Raw genomic sequence first — 20,851 nt, 5'->3', positions numbered from 1 at the left:
TGATCATATACATGTTTACATTGTATGTATGATATTGAATAAAAAAAAACAAAAAAACTTCATATTTGGCATGCATGTGTATCTCATAAAGCTGCTCATTTTGAGTGGTGAAAGGTCCAGGTCATCCTTCAAGGTTATAGGTAAAATATATGGGTGAAAAACGCTCATTTAATATACACTTTTGCAATATTGAAGATAGCAACTTGATATTTGACATGCATGTGTATCTCATGGAGCTGCACATTTTGAGTGGCGAAAGGTCATGGTCAAGGTAATCCTTCAAGGTCAAAGGTCAAATGTATGGGGGCACATTTTGTTTCACACACACATCTTGTTTTTCATCTGGCATTGCCTCTGTTTTGTTGTCTTCAAATTGTCCTAATTTATAAAAGCAGCTCTATCATTTTATTGACTTCATATATGCATGTTTCAAATCACAAATAATTGAATTTTGAGTATCGGAGTGATGATGTTATTCAAGCATTCTAATTTTAATCTTACTAAAATCAGTTAAGTTGATAAAATGAATTCCTAATATTAAATTATAAGCCTTAAAATTAAATTCAGATTTCAAGAAACTTTCTTGTCCTAATTAATTTCTTGTGTTAAAGACATTGATTGGACCCTTGATCAATTTCCAGGATGTATTTTTTGGGAGAAATGCAGATTTATTACTTGAAGCCTGAGATTTTGTATTGATTTGGTCAGGAAAGGTTTCCTTTTAATGGTATTATTAGAGATTTGTTGTGTTTTATGCCTAGCTGTACTCAGGTTATCGGTAATGAAATAATGCACAGCGCCATTCTCTTTCTCAATCTGATTTAACAGTAATGAGATTATGTTATTCGAGGAAACATACATTTGTGGAATTCTGATTTTGGAGGAAAAGAGGCTTGTGTTAAATTTGTGGTTCAGTCAACCTACAAAATCAACGAAAAAATTAATCCCCCACGAGTAATACTGATTCTGCAATGTATTTTAAAGTTTAACCTGGCATTAATTCATGAGTGCGCCCCCCCCCCCCCTTTGTAGCCCTAGTACTTCGTAACTTGCCTAGAATCCTTTACGCGTGATCGTTGTAGTCCTTCTTACATTTGAAATTAGTTTACATTGTATTGTTTTTGTTTGAAATTTGTTGCTGATTTTAGGCTAGCGTATTTAAATATTTGTTTAACTGGTTAAAGATACAAATGTTTTTTTTTTTTACTTCATAAGCCTATTGATCACTCTTCTTCAAAATACAATATCTCAGGGCAAAACAATACATGTACCCGATGCCATTTTAAGAAACTTACATGTCCCCTGTAGACATAATTTTGTTTAAAATAGTAACACAAGACTGGTCTGTCACTGGTTTCTTGTAGCTTGTAAAATGTTAAACCTCCAGGGGCACAAATCTGCCAATCACAAATGTCATATATGCCACTGATTGGGTATTTAATTTCTGAATTCAGTGTGAGTAAATTGCTTGTTTGACAGACAAATACTGGTAGTGTTCTCCCAACAGATTAGGAACCAGGAACCATGGAAAAATTTATGTCATGATAAAATTATTACAAAGGGAAACATGATGATTGTTAAGTAAAAAGATAAACATTAAGTGCAACTTCAATGATTTAATTCATTTGCACTTGTATGTTTTACACATGCAAAAGAATGAAGATTTAGGAGACCTTTCTATAGGTATCTGTTCTCAATGGTATTTTTGGTCCTGAACATTGTCCAAGCTTTATAGCATGCTCCGTATACACAAAAGGGCCTATTTTCATTAATTCTTCGCGCGGAAATTTTGCCACTATCCATGTGTTCCTAATTTAATCAATGTTTTAAGTTAGGTCATTGGTCACAACATGGGAAAAAAGATGTTGGGAATATCCATGTAAATTAGTCAATTGTTTGATTACAAAGAATCCATGACTTCAGTGGTCTCCATTCATTGTTGTTGTACAGAAATGGAACTGAGTCTTGAGTCCAATGAAATATCAAATTTCTAAAAGAGGCATGTTCTCAGAAAACTGGGCTTAATGCATGTGTGTTCATGCATAAAGTGTCATCCCAGATTAGCATGTGCTGTACAACAAATTCTGTAAAAGCACAAACAGTCATCCCAGAACAGCCTGTGATGACACTTTAGGCACATGCATTAAGCCCAGTTTTCTGAGAATGCTGCTCAATTTTTCAAGGGCACTATCATGCAGGATCTGACTGCTGTTTCTCCTGTATCTGCAGACAGGATGGAAGTGGCTATTAGCTCTTGACAAGTTGATGATACAAAAGTATCCATGACTGACATCCCAAGAGTGGATCTGTAGCTATTGATTATAGATGAAAAGAAAAGAAATTTGTCTTGGGGAGCAAATTAATCAATGGCATCACTGGAGTTGAGGTCATATTGGAGTTCCTCAGATATCAAATCAATACTAGTTTTGTTGCACAGAAGGTGTACTTCAACCTAAGCTAATACAAATGACTTTATTGTGTTCCATCATGGCACCTAATTTTTGCCGTATGTGACAATTGGGCTTAATGCTTGTGTGTAAAGCATCGTCTCAGAGATTAGCCTGTGTATTCAGCACAAGATATTCAGGAACCACACTTTCTTCTTTTATGTTTTTATGCCCCCGGAACGAAAGATTGGGGGTATATTGTTTTTGGACTGTCTGTCTGTCATTCCGTCATTCTGTCATCAAAACTTTAACCTTACATTCAAGCTTTGGAATAACTTTTGAAATATTGAACATAGCAACTTGATATTTGGCATGCATGTGTATCTCATAGAGCTGCATATTTTGAGTGGTGAAAGGTCAAGGTAATCCTTCAAGGTCAAAGGTAAAAAAACAACAACAAAAAACTTTAACCTTACATTGAAGTTTTGCAATAACTTTTTAAATATTCAACATAGCAACTTCATATTTGGCATGCATGTGTATCTCATGGAGCTGCACATTTTGAGTGGTGAAAGGTCAAGGTCATCCTTCAAGGTCAAAGTTTTAAAAAAAAGCGGCGCATAAGGGGGCATTGTGTTTCTGACAAACACATCTCTTGTTTATATTGTTTAAGGATCGTGCCTGATAAGCCTGTGTGGACTGCACAGTTCAAGGCTCATATTATTGTTACAATCAGTCTTGTTACCTGGCTCTTGTCTTTCATTTTGCTACAAACAGAGACACTCTTAAAAAAGGAGTAGAAAACATGTAGTCTGTCGTATTTTAATGTGATTCAATCACACATTGTTCCAGCATTATTCACCAGAGTCTGATTCATCCAATATCTTTTGTCAAATTAAATTTACTTTTTAATGTATAGTATTTAAAAAATGTGCTCAATAAAGGATTATCCTAAAGTTTTTTTGTTAAGTAATATAATCTTTATTATGCCCCCCTTAGAAGAAGAGGGGTATATTGTTTTTTACATGTCGGTCGGTCTGTCCACCAGATGGTTTCCGGACGATAACTCAAGAATGCTTAGGCCTAGGATCATGAAACTTCATAGGTACATTGATCATGACTGGCAGAACTTTTTGATTTTCAGGTCACTAGGTCAAAGGTCAAGGTCACAGTGACTCAAACCAGTAAAATGGTTTCCAGATGATAACTCAAAAATGCTTACGTCGAGGATCATGAACTTCATAGGTAGATTGATCATGACTGGCAGATGACCCCTATTGATTTTCAGGCAGGGTTTTTTATCTGAGTTTGGGTAAAGGGCCTGGCCTTTTTTGAGGGGAAAAAAATCGCGTGAAATGCCGGATTTTGGGGGAAAAAATCATGTGAAACGCCGGATGTTGGGGAAAATAAGGAAAGTCTTAAATAATCAATTTAACATATTTTTCTGTTTTTAAAACAAATTCGAGGCAACAGATAATTTAATTATGCAATATGTTATATTTCCTACATTGGATCAGGTTAACTTGTGTATTAAAAGTTAAAAAAAAAATAAAAATGGTTTTTTTTTTTGGGGGGGGGGGGGGGGGAAATGAAGTCTGGGGGAAAGAAGGAAAAAAAGCCCTGTCAGGTCACTAGGTCAAAGGTCAAGGTCACTGTGACTCGAAACAGTAAAATGGTTTCCTGATGATAACTCAAGAATAATTAGGTATATTGATCATGACTGGCAGATGACCCCTATTGATTTTCAGGTCACTTGGTCAAAGGTCACAGTGACAAAAAATGTATTCACACAATGGCTGCCACTACAACTGACAGCCTATATGGGGGGCATGCATGTTTTACAAACAGCTCTTGTTTAGATAGGTCCCAGCTTATTTACAGGGCTTTAAGGACAGAGAGTGTTTTTTTAATGTTACAATTTCATAATTGTTAAAGCCTTTAATTAATAGTTCTTGCTGTGCCTCCAAGATATGTTTTATTAGCTCCATGGTGAACATGGTTTCATGCTTCTGTAATAGCATGTCAAAGGATTATTAATGTGTCCAATACTTATTTGATGGATCATTGTGTTCATAACATGCTTCCAGACCTGTCTGTCTGTGTTGGTCCCTCGGGCTGTATTTCTGGAGAACAAAGGCATGGGGATTTACGGTTTAATTGAAAAAAGCACTGATCAAAATGATAACAGACAATAACTATTATTTGGCCCAGGAATTATGTAATTTAACTGTTGATGGCCTTTCTGGGAGGACATTGGACATATTGTCGATGTTCAACGTTGGAATTATTTAAAATGCTACATGCTAAATGAAAGCAGAGGATATTTTACCTGGGTTAAATTGGTACTCTCTCTGAAAATCAAAGTCTTTTAATGACTGAAAGATGTGCATGAGACATTAATAATGCCAATTTTACCAGATACTGCAGATCTTATGTGTGCATATTTCACTCACTGATATACTTGAAGTGTTTTGTGAACAAATTGCATTATAACTCTGTCTTACTTTGAGCTGCAAATCTATCTGGCAAAATTATAACCTTACCAAAGTTTTCCTGTCCAAAATACCAGTTATGGTATTAAAAAATGATAAATGGTAGCGTTTTGATCTGTGGATACATATCTTTTACTATTCTATAATATTTGCCGATAATCAAGAATAGTCATGATTACCATTGTCAAGAGCAAAGCTTTCCTAATATTTACAATAAATGTCATCATGAATTTTATGAACACAAATGTTCACCATTTTATGGGAGTACATATTACATGTATAAACTTTAAAGTGAAAGTGGATTGTTGAGATGAGCAAATAAAGTTACTGAAACTCAACAGTTAAAATGAAAGTGATTTTTTTAACTCAACCAAAAAATGCTAGTGGCTAATAATGCTATATGCTTATAAGTGTTTGAGTTTTATTTGTAAAAAACTACATCTTTGTTACTTTAGACACTCTTCTTTGTATTTCAGACAGTTTTCTTGACCCCTAAATTAGCATATTTTAGACAGCCAACTCAGCTGTTGTTCAAATATTCAGAGAATTACCCCTGAATTTCACATACTTGTCCCCTGATGATTTCAGAAACTTATGTTTCTGTTCTTCAAACTCTGTGTATTTCAGACATTCATCACAATGTATTTCAATTCTGCTCTATGTACTTCAGACTCTTGTAAGTGAATTTCGAATTCAAATCTCTGTAATTTAGCTGCTGATGCATGTTTTTTTCCCCTCACATCCCTGTATTTCAGACACTTGTTACATGTATTTCAAACACTCATCTCCATGCATTTCAGACACTCATCCCCATACATTTCAGATGCTCATCTCCATGCATTTCAGATACTCATATCCATGCATTTCAGACCCTCATCCTCATGCAATTCAGACACACATCTCCCCAGTATTTCAAACACACTTATCTCCCTGTATTTCAGATACTCCTCTTAATGCATTTCAGACCCTCAACCCCATGCATTTCAGACTCTCATCTTTATGCATTTCAGACCCTCATCTCCATGCATTTCAGACACCAATCTCCATGCATTTCATACACTTATCTCCCCTGTATTTCAGATACTCATCTTGCATTTCAGACTCTCATCTCCATGCATTTCAGACACCCATCCCCATGCATTTCAGACCCTCATCTTCATGCATTTCAGACCCTCATCTCCATGCATTTCAGACACCAATCTCCATGCATTTCAGACACTTATCTCCCCTGTATTTCAGATTCTCATCTCAATGCATTTCAGACACTCATCTTCATGCATTTCAGACACCCATCCCCATGCATTACAGACTCTAATCTTCATGCATTGCAGACTATCATCTACATGCATATCAGATGATCCTCCCCATGCATTTCAGACACTCATCTTCATGTATTTCAGACGCTCATCTTCATGCAATTCAGACAATCATCTCCATGCATTTCAGACACTCATCTCCATGCCTTTCAGACTCTCATCTTCATGCATTTCAGACACCCATCATCATGCATTTCAGACACTCATCTTCATGTATTTCAGACGCTCATCTTCATGCATTTCAGACACTCATCTACATGCATTTCAGACATTCATCTCCATACATTTCAGACCCTCATCCCCACGCATTTCAGATGCCCATCTCCATGCATTTCAGACACTCATCTTCATGCATTTGAGACTCATCTCCATGCATTTCAGACGCTCATCTCCATTCATTTTAGACACTCATGTCCATGCATTTCAGACACTCATCCCCATGCTTTTCAGACTCTTATCTCCATGCAATTCAGATGCTCATCTTCATGCATTTCAGACACTTATCTCCATGCATTTCAGAGCTCATCTCCATGCATTTCAGAAGCTAATCTCCATGCATTTCAGACACTCGATCATCTCCGTGCATTTTAGATGCTCATTTTCATGCATTTCAGACGCTCATCTCAATGCCTTTTAGACACTCATCTCCATGCATTTCAGAGCTCATCTCCGTGTATTTCAGAGCTCATCTCCGTGTATTTCAGAGCTCCTCTCCTTGTATTTCAGAAGCTCATCTCCATGTATTTCAGAGCTCCTCTCCTTGTATTTCAGAAGCTGGTTTGTCCATTTCAGATCCTGCACATGCACCTGGCCCAGGTGGACAAGTTGCCCCTGACTACGGGCGGCTGTCCTCTGCAGTTGCACTGTCGTAACTTCATGTGTATCACATTCATCCTGCCCCGAGAGAGAGAATGCCATGACGTTTACACATCACTCATGGAGCTTTCAAAACCAGGTTAGGGGTTATATAATAAAAATGTCAAACTTTGCAGGGATTTCCATTTACGAGTGCACAACCCACAAATTAAACATTTGGGATGCATGCTTAAAGGGTCCAGAATATCTTGGTAATTAATTAAATGTATGAGGCATTCTTACTCCACATAGCAATCAGTTATTTCTATTTCAAATATTGTTTTAATCTGCTCTTCTGATATGTCATAACCATGCATTATAAATGTATGCAAAATCGGTGTATGACACAATTATTATCCCCCGCCAGAGGCGTAGGGATATTGTTTTGGCGTTGTCCGTCCGCCCGGCCGTCCGTCCGTCCGTCCGGCACTTTTGTGTCCGGAGCCATATCTTGGAAGTGCTTTTGCGGATTTCATTGAAACTTCGTATGAGTATATATATGCATAAGAGGATGATGCACGCCAAATGGCATTGTACACCATCTGTTAAAAACAGAGTTATGGCCCTTTGTATCTTGAAAAAATGCTTTTTACTATAGGCACTTTTGTGTCCGGAGCCATATCTTGGAAGTGCTTTGGCGGATTTCATTGAAACTTGGTATGAGTATATATATGCATAAGGGGATGATGCACGCCAAATGGCATTGTACACAATCTGTTAAAAACAGAGTTATCGTCCTTTGTTTCTTGAAAAAAATGCTTTTTACTATAGGCACTTTTGTGTCCAGAGCGATATCTTGGAAGTGCTTTGGCGGATTTCATTGAAACTTGGTATGAGTTTATATATGCATAAGAGGATAATGCACGCCAAATGGCATTGTATACAATCTGTTAAAAATAGAGTTATGGCCCTTTGTATCTTGAAAAAATGCTTTTTACTATAGGCACTTTTGTGTCCGGAGCCATATCTTGGAAGTGCTTTGGCGGATTTCATTGAAACTTGGTATGAGTATATATCCCGCGCCAGAGGTGGAGGGATATTGTTTTGGCATTGTCCGGCTGTCCGTCCGGCTGTCCGTCCGTCTGTCACTTTTGTGTCCAGAGCCATATCTTGGAAGTGCTTTGGCGGATTTCATTGAAACTTCGTATGAGTATATATATGAATAAGAGGATAATGCATGCCAAATGGCATTGTACACCATCTGTTAATAACAGAGTTATGGCCCTTTGTATCTTGAAAAAAAGCTTGTTTGAGTGTCAAATATAATACTCTTGTGTCCAGAAGCATATAGGCGGGGGATATCAATTCAACGAATTTGCTTGTTTATTTGTTTCTAGATGTGGAGGTATATTTCATAAAATGATGAATTTGCAGTTCAGAACAGATGAAAAATTTGCAGGAATACAATTTATATTATCTAGGCAATTGCACATGAAAGCCTATGATTCTTTGTCTTCCATTTGGAAATTATATGGCGTTATTTATAACCCCCTTTGCAAGCCTCTTTTAAATGTTAACAGGACGCTATAACATCCTGGAAGTAAATGAAATTGAAAGAAGTAATGCAAACTTTGATTTAGCCGCAATTTAATATGGTAAAAATGCGTTTTAAGAAAATGAGATAGATTTATGAGAGTTTTTTTTTTACTGTTTGTCTCCTCTATGTGGAGGTGGAGGCTCATGCAGTATTGTCAGTAAGACATCCAGTGTACTATGTCAGAACATAGAGATTTTGAAATTCAGTGCTAAACAGATTATAATTCTTGAATGTTGTTTCTTTTTCTAGCCAACATAGAGTCTCTGTATGCATTTTCCTACACCGATCAGATGGATGACTACTCTAAAGATTATGGGTGGGACTTGTTTGACACCAAAACAGAGTTCATGCGACAGGGTGTACCCAACGACCAATGGGTGTTGTCGGAACTCAATAACCAGTATGAGGTAACTTGGATTCAAACCTTGATATTTCGTAATAAAAAGATATTGTTGTAAAACTACATTTTTATGCCGTTTTACAATTCTTTAGATAAACTTAGTTAAATTTTTGGCATTTTAATAATTTCATGTATTGGCACACTTCACATCATTCTTCGACAAATTTGTTTCCTTCTTTTTGCATGTCCAGTCATTAAAGAGTTTAATTTCTGGTTTCTAAGTTTAAAATCAAATGGTTACTTTACCAAAAAGTCTTATGCAGTGTTTCAAGTATGACTTAACTTGACTTATACTTATATGTAATTGATAGATAAATTATTTCTCTATATCAGCAGACAATTTTAATACGCTTTTATAAGCTAGTTAATAAAAACTTAATTTTTGTCAAGTTGCGATTGATCAGATCATTATTTTAAATCTCCCTGCAGACCCGCAGCCGATTGTATATACGCTGGTTAAAGTTACCGCTCGGCAACTTGTTCAAGACTCACATGAGCTTTGACAGTTTAACGGTCTTGTAATCAAATGGTTGAAATTATTATAAATATATCTTACATGTTCATATTGTTGACAGATCTGTGACACGTATCCTAAGCACCTGTATGTGCCGTCCTGTGCGTCCACTCCGGTCATCATGGGCAGTTCCAAGTTCCGGTCTAGAGGCAGACTACCAGTGCTTTCATATTACTACATACATAATGGGGTAAGTTGTTAAGCCTGCACGAAACATTTTTGGGTGAATGTATGTGCCTTGTTTTGGAAAAACTGGGTTAAATGCATGTGCATACAGAGACATCTCAGATTAGCCTGTGCAGTCTGCATGAGCTAATCTGGGATGAAACTTAACACACATGCATTAAGCCTGTTTTTCCCAGATCCTGGCTCATCGTTGGTCCTTTCATCTATTTCCGTGTTCTTTAGAACACAGCTTATACAAAGCTCTTGGCTTCTTTCATAAATTTTAGTACCGGTATTCTCTAGAACGTTGCTTATATTAAGCTCTTTGGTCCTTTCATCTATGTCAGTTTTCTCTACAACGCTGCTTATATTAAACTCTTGGCTCTTTCATCATTTTCAGGCGACGATATGTCGGTGCAGTCAGCCGCTGGCAGGATTCAGTGCACGTTGTGTGGAGGACGAGCAGCTACTGCACGCCATCCTGAAGGCAAACCCACCCAGCAGCTACATGTATGTCGTTGACACACGGCCCAAGGTAAACATTCAATGGGCGACTGGGAATATTTTGCATAATGCATCTGTTAAAAATGTCCCAGATTAGCCTGTACAGTACACACTTTTGTGGTAATTTTCGTTTTAAGGAAGTCTCTTCGAATTGAAATCCATTTAAGGCCGAACATGTCCCCGATAAGCCTGTGCAGACTGCCCATGCTTATCTTGCAGGACACTTAGCATTTATGCATTTAGCCCAGTGAACGCTAACCCAGGGGAGGACACTTAGCATTCATGCATTTAGCCCAGTGAACGCTAACCCAGAGAGCACCGACATGTACGTGGTCAACACCGGCCCAGAAGGACACTTAGAATTCATGCATTTAGCCCAGTGAACGCTAACCCAGGAAGCACCCACATGTACGTGGTCAACACCGGCCCAGGAGGACACTAAGCATTCATGCATTTAGCCCAGTGAACGCTAACCCAGGGAGTACCCACATGTACGTGGTCAACACCGGCCCAGGAGGACACTTAGCATTCATGCATTTAGCCCAGTGAACGCTAACCCAGAGAGCACCCACATGTACGTGGTCAACACCGGCCCAGGAGGACACTAAGCATTCATGCATTAACCCAGAGAGCACCCACATGTACGTGGTCAACACCGGCCCAGGAGGACACTTAGCATTCATGCATTTAGCCCAGTGATCGCTAACCCAGAGAGTACCCACATGTACGTGGTCAACACCGGCCCAGGAGGACACTAAGCATTCATGCATTTAGCCCAGTGAACGCTAACCCAGAGAGCACCCACATGTACGTGGTCAACACCGGCCCAGGAGGACACTAAGCATTCATGCATTTAGCCCAGTGATCGCTAACCCAGAGAGCACCCACATGTACGTGGTCAACACCGGCCCAGGAGGACACTTAGCATTCATGCATTTAGCCCAGTGAACACTAACCCAGGGAGTACCCACATGTACGTGGTCAACACCGGCCAGGAGGACACTTAGCATTCATGCATTTAGCCCAGTGAACGCTAACCCAGGGAGTACCCACATGTACGTGGTCAACACCGGCCAAGAAGGACACTTAGCATTCATGCATTTAGCCCAGTGAACACTAACCCAGGGAGTACCCACATGTACGTGGTCAACACCGGCCCAGGAGGACACTTAGCATTCATGCATTTAGCCCAGTGAACGCTAACCCAGGGGAGGACACTTAGCATTCATGCATTTAGCCCAGTGAACGCTAACCGAGAGAGTACCCACATGTACGTGGTCAACACCGGCCAAGGAGGACACTTAGCATTCATGCATTTAGCCCAGTGAATGCTAACCCAGGGAGTACCCACATGTACGTGGTCAACACCGGCCCAGGAGGACACTTAGCATTCATGCATTTAGCCCAGTGAACGCTAACCCAGGGAGTACCCACATGTACGTGGTCAACACCGGCCCAGGAGGACACTTAGCATTCATGCATTTAGCCCAGTGAACGCTAACCGAGAGAGTACCCACATGTACGTGGTCAACACCGGCCCAGGAGGACACTTAGCATTCATGCATTTAGCCCAGTGAACGCTAACCCAGGGAGTACCCACATGTACGTGGTCAACACCGGCCCAGGAGGACACTTAGCATTCATGCATTTAGCCCAGTGATTGCTAACCCAGAGAGCACCCACATGTACGTGGTCAACACCGGCCCAGGAGGACACTTAGCATTCATGCATTTAGCCCAGTGAACGCTAACCCAGGGAGTACCCACATGTACGTGGTCAACACCGGCCAAGGAGGACACTTAGCATTCATGCATTTAGCCCAGTGAACACTTACCCAGGGAGTACCCACATGTACGTGGTCAACACCGGCCAAGGAGGACACTTAGCATTCATGCATTTAGCCCAGTGAACGCTAACCCAGGGAGTACCCACATGTACGTGGTCAACACCGGCCAAGGAGGACACTTAGCATTCATGCATTTAGCCCAGTGAACGCTAACCCAGAGAGCACCCACATGTACGTGGTCAACACCGGCCAAGGAGGACACTTAGCATTCATGCATTTAGCCCAGTGAACGCTAACCCAGGGAGTACCCACATGTACGTGGTCAACACCGGCCAGGAGGACACTTAGCATTCATGCATTTAGCCCAGTGAACACTAACCCAGGGAGTACCCACATGTATGTGGTCAACACCGGCCCAGGAGGACACTTAGCATTCATGCATTTAGCCCAGTGATTGCTAACCCAGGGAGTACCCACATGTACGTGGTCAACACCGGCCCAGGAGGACACTAAGCATTCATGCATTTAGCCCAGTGAACGCTAACCCAGGGAGTACCCACATGTACGTGGTCAACACCGGCCAAGGAGGACACTTAGCATTCATGCATTTAGCCCAGTGAACGCTAACCCAGGGAGTACCCACATGTACGTGGTCAACACCGGCCAAGGAGGACACTAAGCATTCATGCATTTAGCCCAGTGAACGCTAACCCAGGGAGTACCCACATGTACGTGGTCAACACCGGCCCAGGAGGACACTTAGCATTCATGCATTTAGCCCAGTGAACGCTAACCCAGAGAGTACTCACATGTACGTGGTCAACACCGGCCCAGGAGGACACTTAGCATTCATGCATTTAGCCCAGTGAACGCTAACCCAGAGAGTACTCACATGTACGTGGTCAACACCGGCCCAGGAGGACACTAAGCATTCATGCATTTAGCCCAGTGAACGCTAACCCAGGGAGTACCCACATGTACGTGGTCAACACCGGCCAAGGAGGACACTTAGCATTCATGCATTTAGCCCAGTGAACGCTAACCCAGAGAGCACCCACATGTATGTGGTCAACACCGGCCCAGGAGGACACTAAGCATTCATGCATTTAGCCCAGTGAACGCTAACCCAGGAAGCACCCACATGTATGTGGTCAACACCGGCCCAGGAGGACACTAAGCATTCATGCATTTAGCCCAGTGAACGCTAACCCAGAGAGCACCCACATGTACGTGGTCAACACCGGCCCAGGAGGACACTAAGCATTCATGCATTTAGCCCAGTGAACGCTAACCCAGGGAGTACTCACATGTACGTGGTCAACACCGGCCAAGGAGGACACTAAGCATTCATGCATTTAGCCCAGTGAACGCTAACCCAGGAAGCACCCACATGTACGTGGTCAACACCGGCCCAGGAGGACACTAAGCATTCATGCATTTAGCCCAGTGAACGCTAACCCAGGGAGTACCCACATGTACGTGGTCAACACCGGCCAAGGAGGACACTAAGCATTCATGCATTTAGCCCAGTGAACGCTAACCCAGGAAGCACCCACATGTACGTGGTCAACACCGGCCCAGGAGGACACTAAGCATTCATGCATTTAGCCCAGTGAACGCTAACCCAGAGAGTACCCACATGTACGTGGTCAACACCGGCCCAGGAGGACACTTAGCATTCATGCATTTAGCCCAGTGAATGCTAACCCAGGGAGTACCCACATGTACGTGGTCAACACCGGCCCAGGAGGACACTAAGCATTCATGCATTTAGCCCAGTGAACGCTAACCCAGAGAGTACCCACATGTACGTGGTCAACACCGGCCCAGGAGGACACTAAGCATTCATGCATTTAGCCCAGTGAACGCTAACCCAGAGAGTACTCACATGTACGTGGTCAACACCGGCCAAGGAGGACACTAAGCATTCATGCATTTAGCCCAGTGAACGCTAACCCAGAGAGCACCCACATGTACGTGGTCAACACCGGCCAAGGAGGACACTTAGCATTCATGCATTTAGCCCAGTGAATGCTAACCCAGGGAGTACCCACATGTACGTGGTCAACACCGGCCCAGGAGGACACTAAGCATTCATGCATTTAGCCCAGTGAACGCTAACCCAGAGAGTACTCACATGTACGTGGTCAACACCGGCCCAGGAGGACACTAAGCATTCATGCATTTAGCCCAGTGAACGCTAACCCAGAGAGTACTCACATGTACGTGGTCAACACCGGCCCAGGAGGACACTAAGCATTCATGCATTTAGCCCAGTGAACGCTAACCCAGGAAGCACCCACATGTACGTGGTCAACACCGGCCAAGGAGGACACTTAGCATTCATGCATTTAGCCCAGTGATCGCTAACCCAGGGAGTACCCACGTGTACGTGGTCAACACCGGCCCAGGAGGACACTAAGCATTCATGCATTTAGCCCAGTGAACGCTAACCCAGGAAGCACCCACATGTACGTGGTCAACACCGGCCAAGGAGGACACTTAGCATTCATGCATTTAGCCCAGTGAACGCTAACCCAGGGAGTACCCACATGTACGTGGTCAACACCGGCCCAGGAGGACACTTAGCATTCATGCATTTAGCCCAGTGAACGCTAACCCAGAGAGCACCCACATGTACGTGGTCAACACCGGCCCAGGAGGACACTTAGCATTCATGCATTTAGCCCAGTGAACGCTAACCCAGGGAGTACCCACATGTACGTGGTCAACACCGGCCCAGGAGGACACTTAGCATTCATGCATTTAGCCCAGTGAACGCTAACCCAGAGAGCACCCACATGTATGTGGTCAACACCGGCCCAGGAGGACACTTAGCATTCATGCATTTAGCCCAGTGATCGCTAACCCAGGGAGTACCCACATGTACGTGGTCAACACCGGCCCAGGAGGACACTTAGCATTCATGCATTTAGCCCAGTGAACGCTAACCCAGGGAGGACACTTAGCATTCATGCATTTAGCCCAGTGAACGCTAACCGAGAGAGTACCCACATGTACGTGGTCAACACCGGCCCAGGAGGACACTTAGCATTCATGCATTTAGCCCAGTGAACGCTAACCGAGAGAGTACCCACATGTACGTGGTCAACACCGGCCCAGGAGGACACTTAGCATTCATGCATTTAGCCCAGTGAACGCTAACCCAGGGGAGGACACTTAGCATTCATGCATTTAGCCCAGTGATCGCTAACCCAGAGAGTACCCACATGTACGTGGTCAACACCGGCCCAGGAGGACACTTAGCATTCATGCATTTAGCCCAGTGAACGCTAACCCAGGGAGTACCCACATGTACGTGGTCAACACCGGCTCAGGAGGACACTTAGCATTCATGCATTTAGCCCAGTGATCGCTAACCCAGGGAGTACCCACATGTACGTGGTCAACACCGGCCCAGGAGGACACTTAGCATTCATGCATTTAGCCCAGTGAACGCTAACCGAGAGAGTACCGACATGTACGTGGTCAACACCGGCCCAGGAGGACACTTAGCATTCATGCATTTAGCCCAGTGAACACTAACCCAGGGGAGGACACTTAGCATTCATGCATTTAGCCCAGTGAACGCTAACCCAGGGAGTACCCACATGTACGTGGTCAACACCGGCCAGGAGGACACTTAGCATTCATGCATTTAGCCCAGTGAACGCTAACCCAGGGAGTACCCACATGTACGTGGTCAACACCGGCCCAGGAGGACACTTAGCATTCATGCATTTAGCCCAGTGAATGCTAGCCCAGAGAGCACCCACATGTACGTGGTCAACACCGGCCCAGGAGGACACTTAGCATTCATGCATTTAGCCCAGTGAACACTTACCCAGGGAGTACCCACATGTACGTGGTCAACACCGGCCCAGGAGGACACTTAGCATTCATGCATTTAGCCCAGTGAACACTTACCCAGGGAGTACCCACATGTACGTGGTCAACACCGGCCCAGGAGGACACTTAGCATTCATGCATTTAGCCCAGTGAACGCTAACCGAGAGAGTACCCACATGTACGTGGTCAACACCGGCCCAGGAGGACACTTAGCATTCATGCATTTAGCCCAGTGAACGCTAACCCAGGGAGTACCCACATGTACGTGGTCAACACCGGCCCAGGAGGACACTTAGCATTCATGCATTTAGCCCAGTGATTGCTAACCCAGGGAGTACCCACATGTACGTGGTCAACACCGGCCCAGGAGGACACTTAGCATTCATGCATTTAGCCCAGTGAACGCTAACCGAGAGAGTACCCACATGTACGTGGTCAACACCGGCCCAGGAGGACACTTAGCATTCATGCATTTAGCCCAGTGAACGCTAACCCAGGGAGTACCCACATGTACGTGGTCAACACCGGCCCAGGAGGACACTTAGCATTCATGCATTTAGCCCAGTGATCGCTAACCCAGGGAGTACCCACATGTACGTGGTCAACACCGGCCCAGGAGGACACTTAGCATTCATGCATTTAGCCCAGTGAACGCTAACCCAGGGAGTACCCACATGTACGTGGTCAACACCGGCCCAGGAGGACACTTAGCATTCATGCATTTAGCCCAGTGAACGCTAACCGAGAGAGTACCCACATGTACGTGGTCAACACCGGCCCAGGAGGACACTTAGCATTCATGCATTTAGCCCAGTGAACGCTAACCCAGAGAGCACCCACATGTACGTGGTCAACACCGGCCAAGGAGGACACTTAGCATTCATGCATTTAGCCCAGTGAACGCTAACCCAGAGAGCACCCACATGTACGTGGTCAACACCGGCCAAGGAGGACACTTAGCATTCATGCATTTAGCCCAGTGATCGCTAACCCAGGGAGTACCCACATGTACGTGGTCAACACCGGCCCAGGAGGACACTAAGCATTCATGCATTTAGCCCAGTGAACGCTAACCCAGAGAGTACTCACATGTACGTGGTCAACACCGGCCCAGGAGGACACTAAGCATTCATGCATTTAGCCCAGTGAACGCTAACCCAGGGAGTACCCACATGTACGTGGTCAACACCGGCCCAGGAGGACACTAAGCATTCATGCATTTAGCCCAGTGAACGCTAACCCAGGGAGTACCCACATGTACGTGGTCAACACCGGCCAAGGAGGACACTTAGCATTCATGCATTTAGCCCAGTGATCGCTAAACCAGGGAGTACCCACATGTACGTGGTCAACACCGGCCCAGGAGGACACTTAGCATTCATGCATTTAGCCCAGTGAACGCTAACCCAGGGGAGGACACTTAGCATTCATGCATTTAGCCCAGTGAACGCTAACCCAGGGGAGGACACTTAGCATTCATGCATTTAGCCCAGTGAACGCTAACCCAGGGGAGGACACTTAGCATTCATGCATTTAGCCCAGTGAACGCTAACCCAGGGAGGACACTTAGCATTCATGCATTTAGCCCAGTGAACGCTAACCCAGGGGAGGACACTTAGCATTCATGCATTTAGCCCAGTGAACGCTAACCGAGAGAGTACCCACATGTACGTGGTCAACACCGGCCCAGGAGGACACTTAGCATTCATGCATTTAGCCCAGTGAACGCTAACCCAGGGAGTACCCACATGTACGTGGTCAACACCGGCCCAGGAGGACACTTAGCATTCATGCATTTAGCCCAGTGAACACTAACCCAGGGAGTACCCACATGTACGTGGTCAACACCGGCCAAGGAGGACACTAAGCATTCATGCATTTAGCCCAGTGAACGCTAACCCAGGGAGTACCCACATGTATGTGGTCAACACCGGCCCAGGAGGACACTTAGCATTCATGCATTTAGCCCAGTGATTGCTAACCCAGGGAGTACCCACATGTATGTGGTCAACACCGGCCCAGGAGGACACTTAGCATTCATGCATTTAGCCCAGTGATCGCTAACCCAGAGAGTACTCACATGTACGTGGTCAACACCGGCCCAGGAGGACACTTAGCATTCATGCATTTAGCCCAGTGAACGCTAACCCAGAGAGCACCCACATGTACGTGGTCAACACCGGCCAAGGAGGACACTTAGCATTCATGCATTTAGCCCAGTGAATGCTAACCCAGGGAGTACCCACATGTACGTGGTCAACACCGGCCAAGGAGGACACTTAGCATTCATGCATTTAGCCCAGTGAACGCTAACCCAGGGAGTACCCACATGTACGTGGTCAACACCGGCCAAGGAGGACACTTAGCATTCATGCATTTAGCCCAGTGATCGCTAACCCAGGGAGTACCCACATGTACGTGGTCAACACCGGCCCAGGAGGACACTTAGCATTCATGCATTTAGCCCAGTGAATGCTAACCCAGGAAGTACCCACATGTACGTGGTCAACACCGGCCAAGGAGGACACTAAGCATTCATGCATTTAGCCCAGTGAACGCTAACCCAGGAAGCACCCACATGTACGTGGTCAACACCGGCCAGGAGGACACTACGCATTCATGCATTTAGCCCAGTGAACGCTAACCGAGAGAGTACCCACATGTACGTGGTCAACACCGGCCCAGGAGGACACTTAGCATTCATGCATTTAGCCCAGTGAACGCTAACCGAGAGAGCACCCACATGTATTTGGTCAACACCGGCCCAGGAGGACACTTAGCATTCATGCATTTAGCCCAGTGAATGCTAACCCAGAGAGCACCCACATGTATTTGGTCAACACCGGCCCAGGAGGACACTACGCATTCATGCATTTAGCCCAGTGAACGCTAACCCAGAGAGCACCCACATGTACGTGGTCAACACCGGCCAAGGAGGACACTAAGCATTCATGCATTTAGCCCAGTGAACACTAACCCAGGGAGTACCCACATGTACGTGGTCAACACCGGCCAAGGAGGACACTAAGCATTCATGCATTTAGCCCAGTGAACACTAACCCAGAGAGCACCCACATGTACGTGGTCAACACCGGCCCAGGAGGACACTAAGCATTCATGCATTTAGCCCAGTGAACACTAACCCAGAGAGCACCCACATGTACGTGGTCAACACCGGCCCAGGAGGACACTTAGCATTCATGCATTTAGCCCAGTGAACACTAACCCAGGGAGTACCCACATGTACGTGGTCAACACCGGCCAAGGAGGACACTAAGCATTCATGCATTTAGCCCAGTGAACACTAACCCAGAGAGCACCCACATGTACGTGGTCAACACCGGCCCAGGAGGACACTAAGCATTCATGCATTTAGCCCAGTGAACGCTAACCCAGGGAGTACCCACATGTACGTGGTCAACACCGGCCAAGGAGGACACTTAGCATTCATGCATTTAGCCCAGTGATCGCTAAACCAGGGAGTACCCACATGTACGTGGTCAACACCGGCCCAGGAGGACACTTAGCATTCATGCATTTAGCCCAGTGAACGCTAACCCAGGGGAGGACACTTAGCATTCATGCATTTAGCCCAGTGAACGCTAACCCAGGGAGGACACTTAGCATTCATGCATTTAGCCCAGTGAACGCTAACCCAGGGGAGGACACTTAGCATTCATGCATTTAGCCCAGTGAACGCTAACCGAGAGAGTACCCACATGTACGTGGTCAACACCGGCCCAGGAGGACACTTAGCATTCATGCATTTAGCCCAGTGAACGCTAACCCAGGGAGTACCCACATGTACGTGGTCAACACCGGCCCAGGAGGACACTTAGCATTCATGCATTTAGCCCAGTGAACACTAACCCAGGGAGTACCCACATGTACGTGGTCAACACCGGCCAAGGAGGACACTAAGCATTCATGCATTTAGCCCAGTGAATGCTAACCCAGGGAGTACCCACATGTACGTGGTCAACACCGGCCCAGGAGGACACTTAGCATTCATGCATTTAGCCCAGTGAACGCTAACCGAGAGAGTACCCACATGTACGTGGTCAACACCGGCCAAGGAGGACACTAAGCATTCATGCATTTAGCCCAGTGAACGCTAACCCAGGGAGTACCCACATGTATGTGGTCAACACCGGCCCAGGAGGACACTTAGCATTCATGCATTTAGCCCAGTGATTGCTAACCCAGGGAGTACCCACATGTATGTGGTCAACACCGGCCCAGGAGGACACTTAGCATTCATGCATTTAGCCCAGTGATCGCTAACCCAGAGAGTACTCACATGTACGTGGTCAACACCGGCCCAGGAGGACACTTAGCATTCATGCATTTAGCCCAGTGAACGCTAACCCAGAGAGCACCCACATGTACGTGGTCAACACCGGCCAAGGAGGACACTTAGCATTCATGCATTTAGCCCAGTGAATGCTAACCCAGGGAGTACCCACATGTACGTGGTCAACACCGGCCAAGGAGGACACTTAGCATTCATGCATTTAGCCCAGTGAACGCTAACCCAGGGAGTACCCACATGTACGTGGTCAACACCGGCCAAGGAGGACACTTAGCATTCATGCATTTAGCCCAGTGATCGCTAACCCAGGGAGTACCCACATGTACGTGGTCAACACCGGCCCAGGAGGACACTTAGCATTCATGCATTTAGCCCAGTGAATGCTAACCCAGGAAGCACCCACATGTACGTGGTCAACACCGGCCCAGGAGGACACTTAGCATTCATGCATTTAGCCCAGTGAATGCTAACCCAGGGAGTACCCACATGTACGTGGTCAACACCGGCCAGGAGGACACTACGCATTCATGCATTTAGCCCAGTGAACGCTAACCGAGAGAGTACCCACATGTACGTGGTCAACACCGGCCCAGGAGGACACTTAGCATTCATGCATTTAGCCCAGTGAACGCTAACCGAGAGAGCACCCACATGTATTTGGTCAACACCGGCCCAGGAGGACACTTAGCATTCATGCATTTAGCCCAGTGAATGCTAACCCAGAGAGCACCCAC

General features: G+C 45.0%; 1 protein-coding gene and 1 long non-coding RNA gene across 18 annotated transcripts in view; both read left to right on the top strand.

Moving 5' to 3' along the window:
* LOC127877235 (myotubularin-related protein 6-like) overlaps nucleotides 1–20,851 on the top strand; it is an 83,107-nt gene that overhangs the window by 38,248 nt on the left and 24,008 nt on the right. For both annotated transcript variants that reach the window (XM_052422919.1, XM_052422920.1), the window contains exons 3-6: nucleotides 6,988–7,150; nucleotides 8,837–8,994; nucleotides 9,563–9,691; nucleotides 10,067–10,201. In XM_052422919.1, the coding sequence (XP_052278879.1) occupies nucleotides 6,988–7,150; nucleotides 8,837–8,994; nucleotides 9,563–9,691; nucleotides 10,067–10,201 (585 nt within the window). The remainder of the gene's footprint in view (nucleotides 1–6,987; nucleotides 7,151–8,836; nucleotides 8,995–9,562; nucleotides 9,692–10,066; nucleotides 10,202–20,851) is intronic.
* On the top strand, nucleotides 11,084–19,680 carry LOC127877238 (uncharacterized). Of its 16 annotated transcripts, none has more exons than XR_008048305.1 (3): nucleotides 11,084–11,133; nucleotides 13,953–14,002; nucleotides 19,633–19,680. It is a non-coding gene; the product is annotated as an uncharacterized LOC127877238 (long non-coding RNA). The 16 variants fall into 16 exon arrangements; XR_008048304.1 differs by lacking the exon at nucleotides 13,953–14,002 and adding an exon at nucleotides 13,621–13,670; XR_008048307.1 differs by lacking the exon at nucleotides 19,633–19,680 and adding an exon at nucleotides 18,989–19,036.

The sequence above is a fragment of the Dreissena polymorpha genome, chromosome 4, assembly GCF_020536995.1.
Source record: "Dreissena polymorpha isolate Duluth1 chromosome 4, UMN_Dpol_1.0, whole genome shotgun sequence".
NCBI lineage: Eukaryota > Metazoa > Mollusca > Bivalvia > Myida > Dreissenidae > Dreissena > Dreissena polymorpha.
This window is presented reverse-complemented; position numbering and strand designations above follow the sequence as displayed.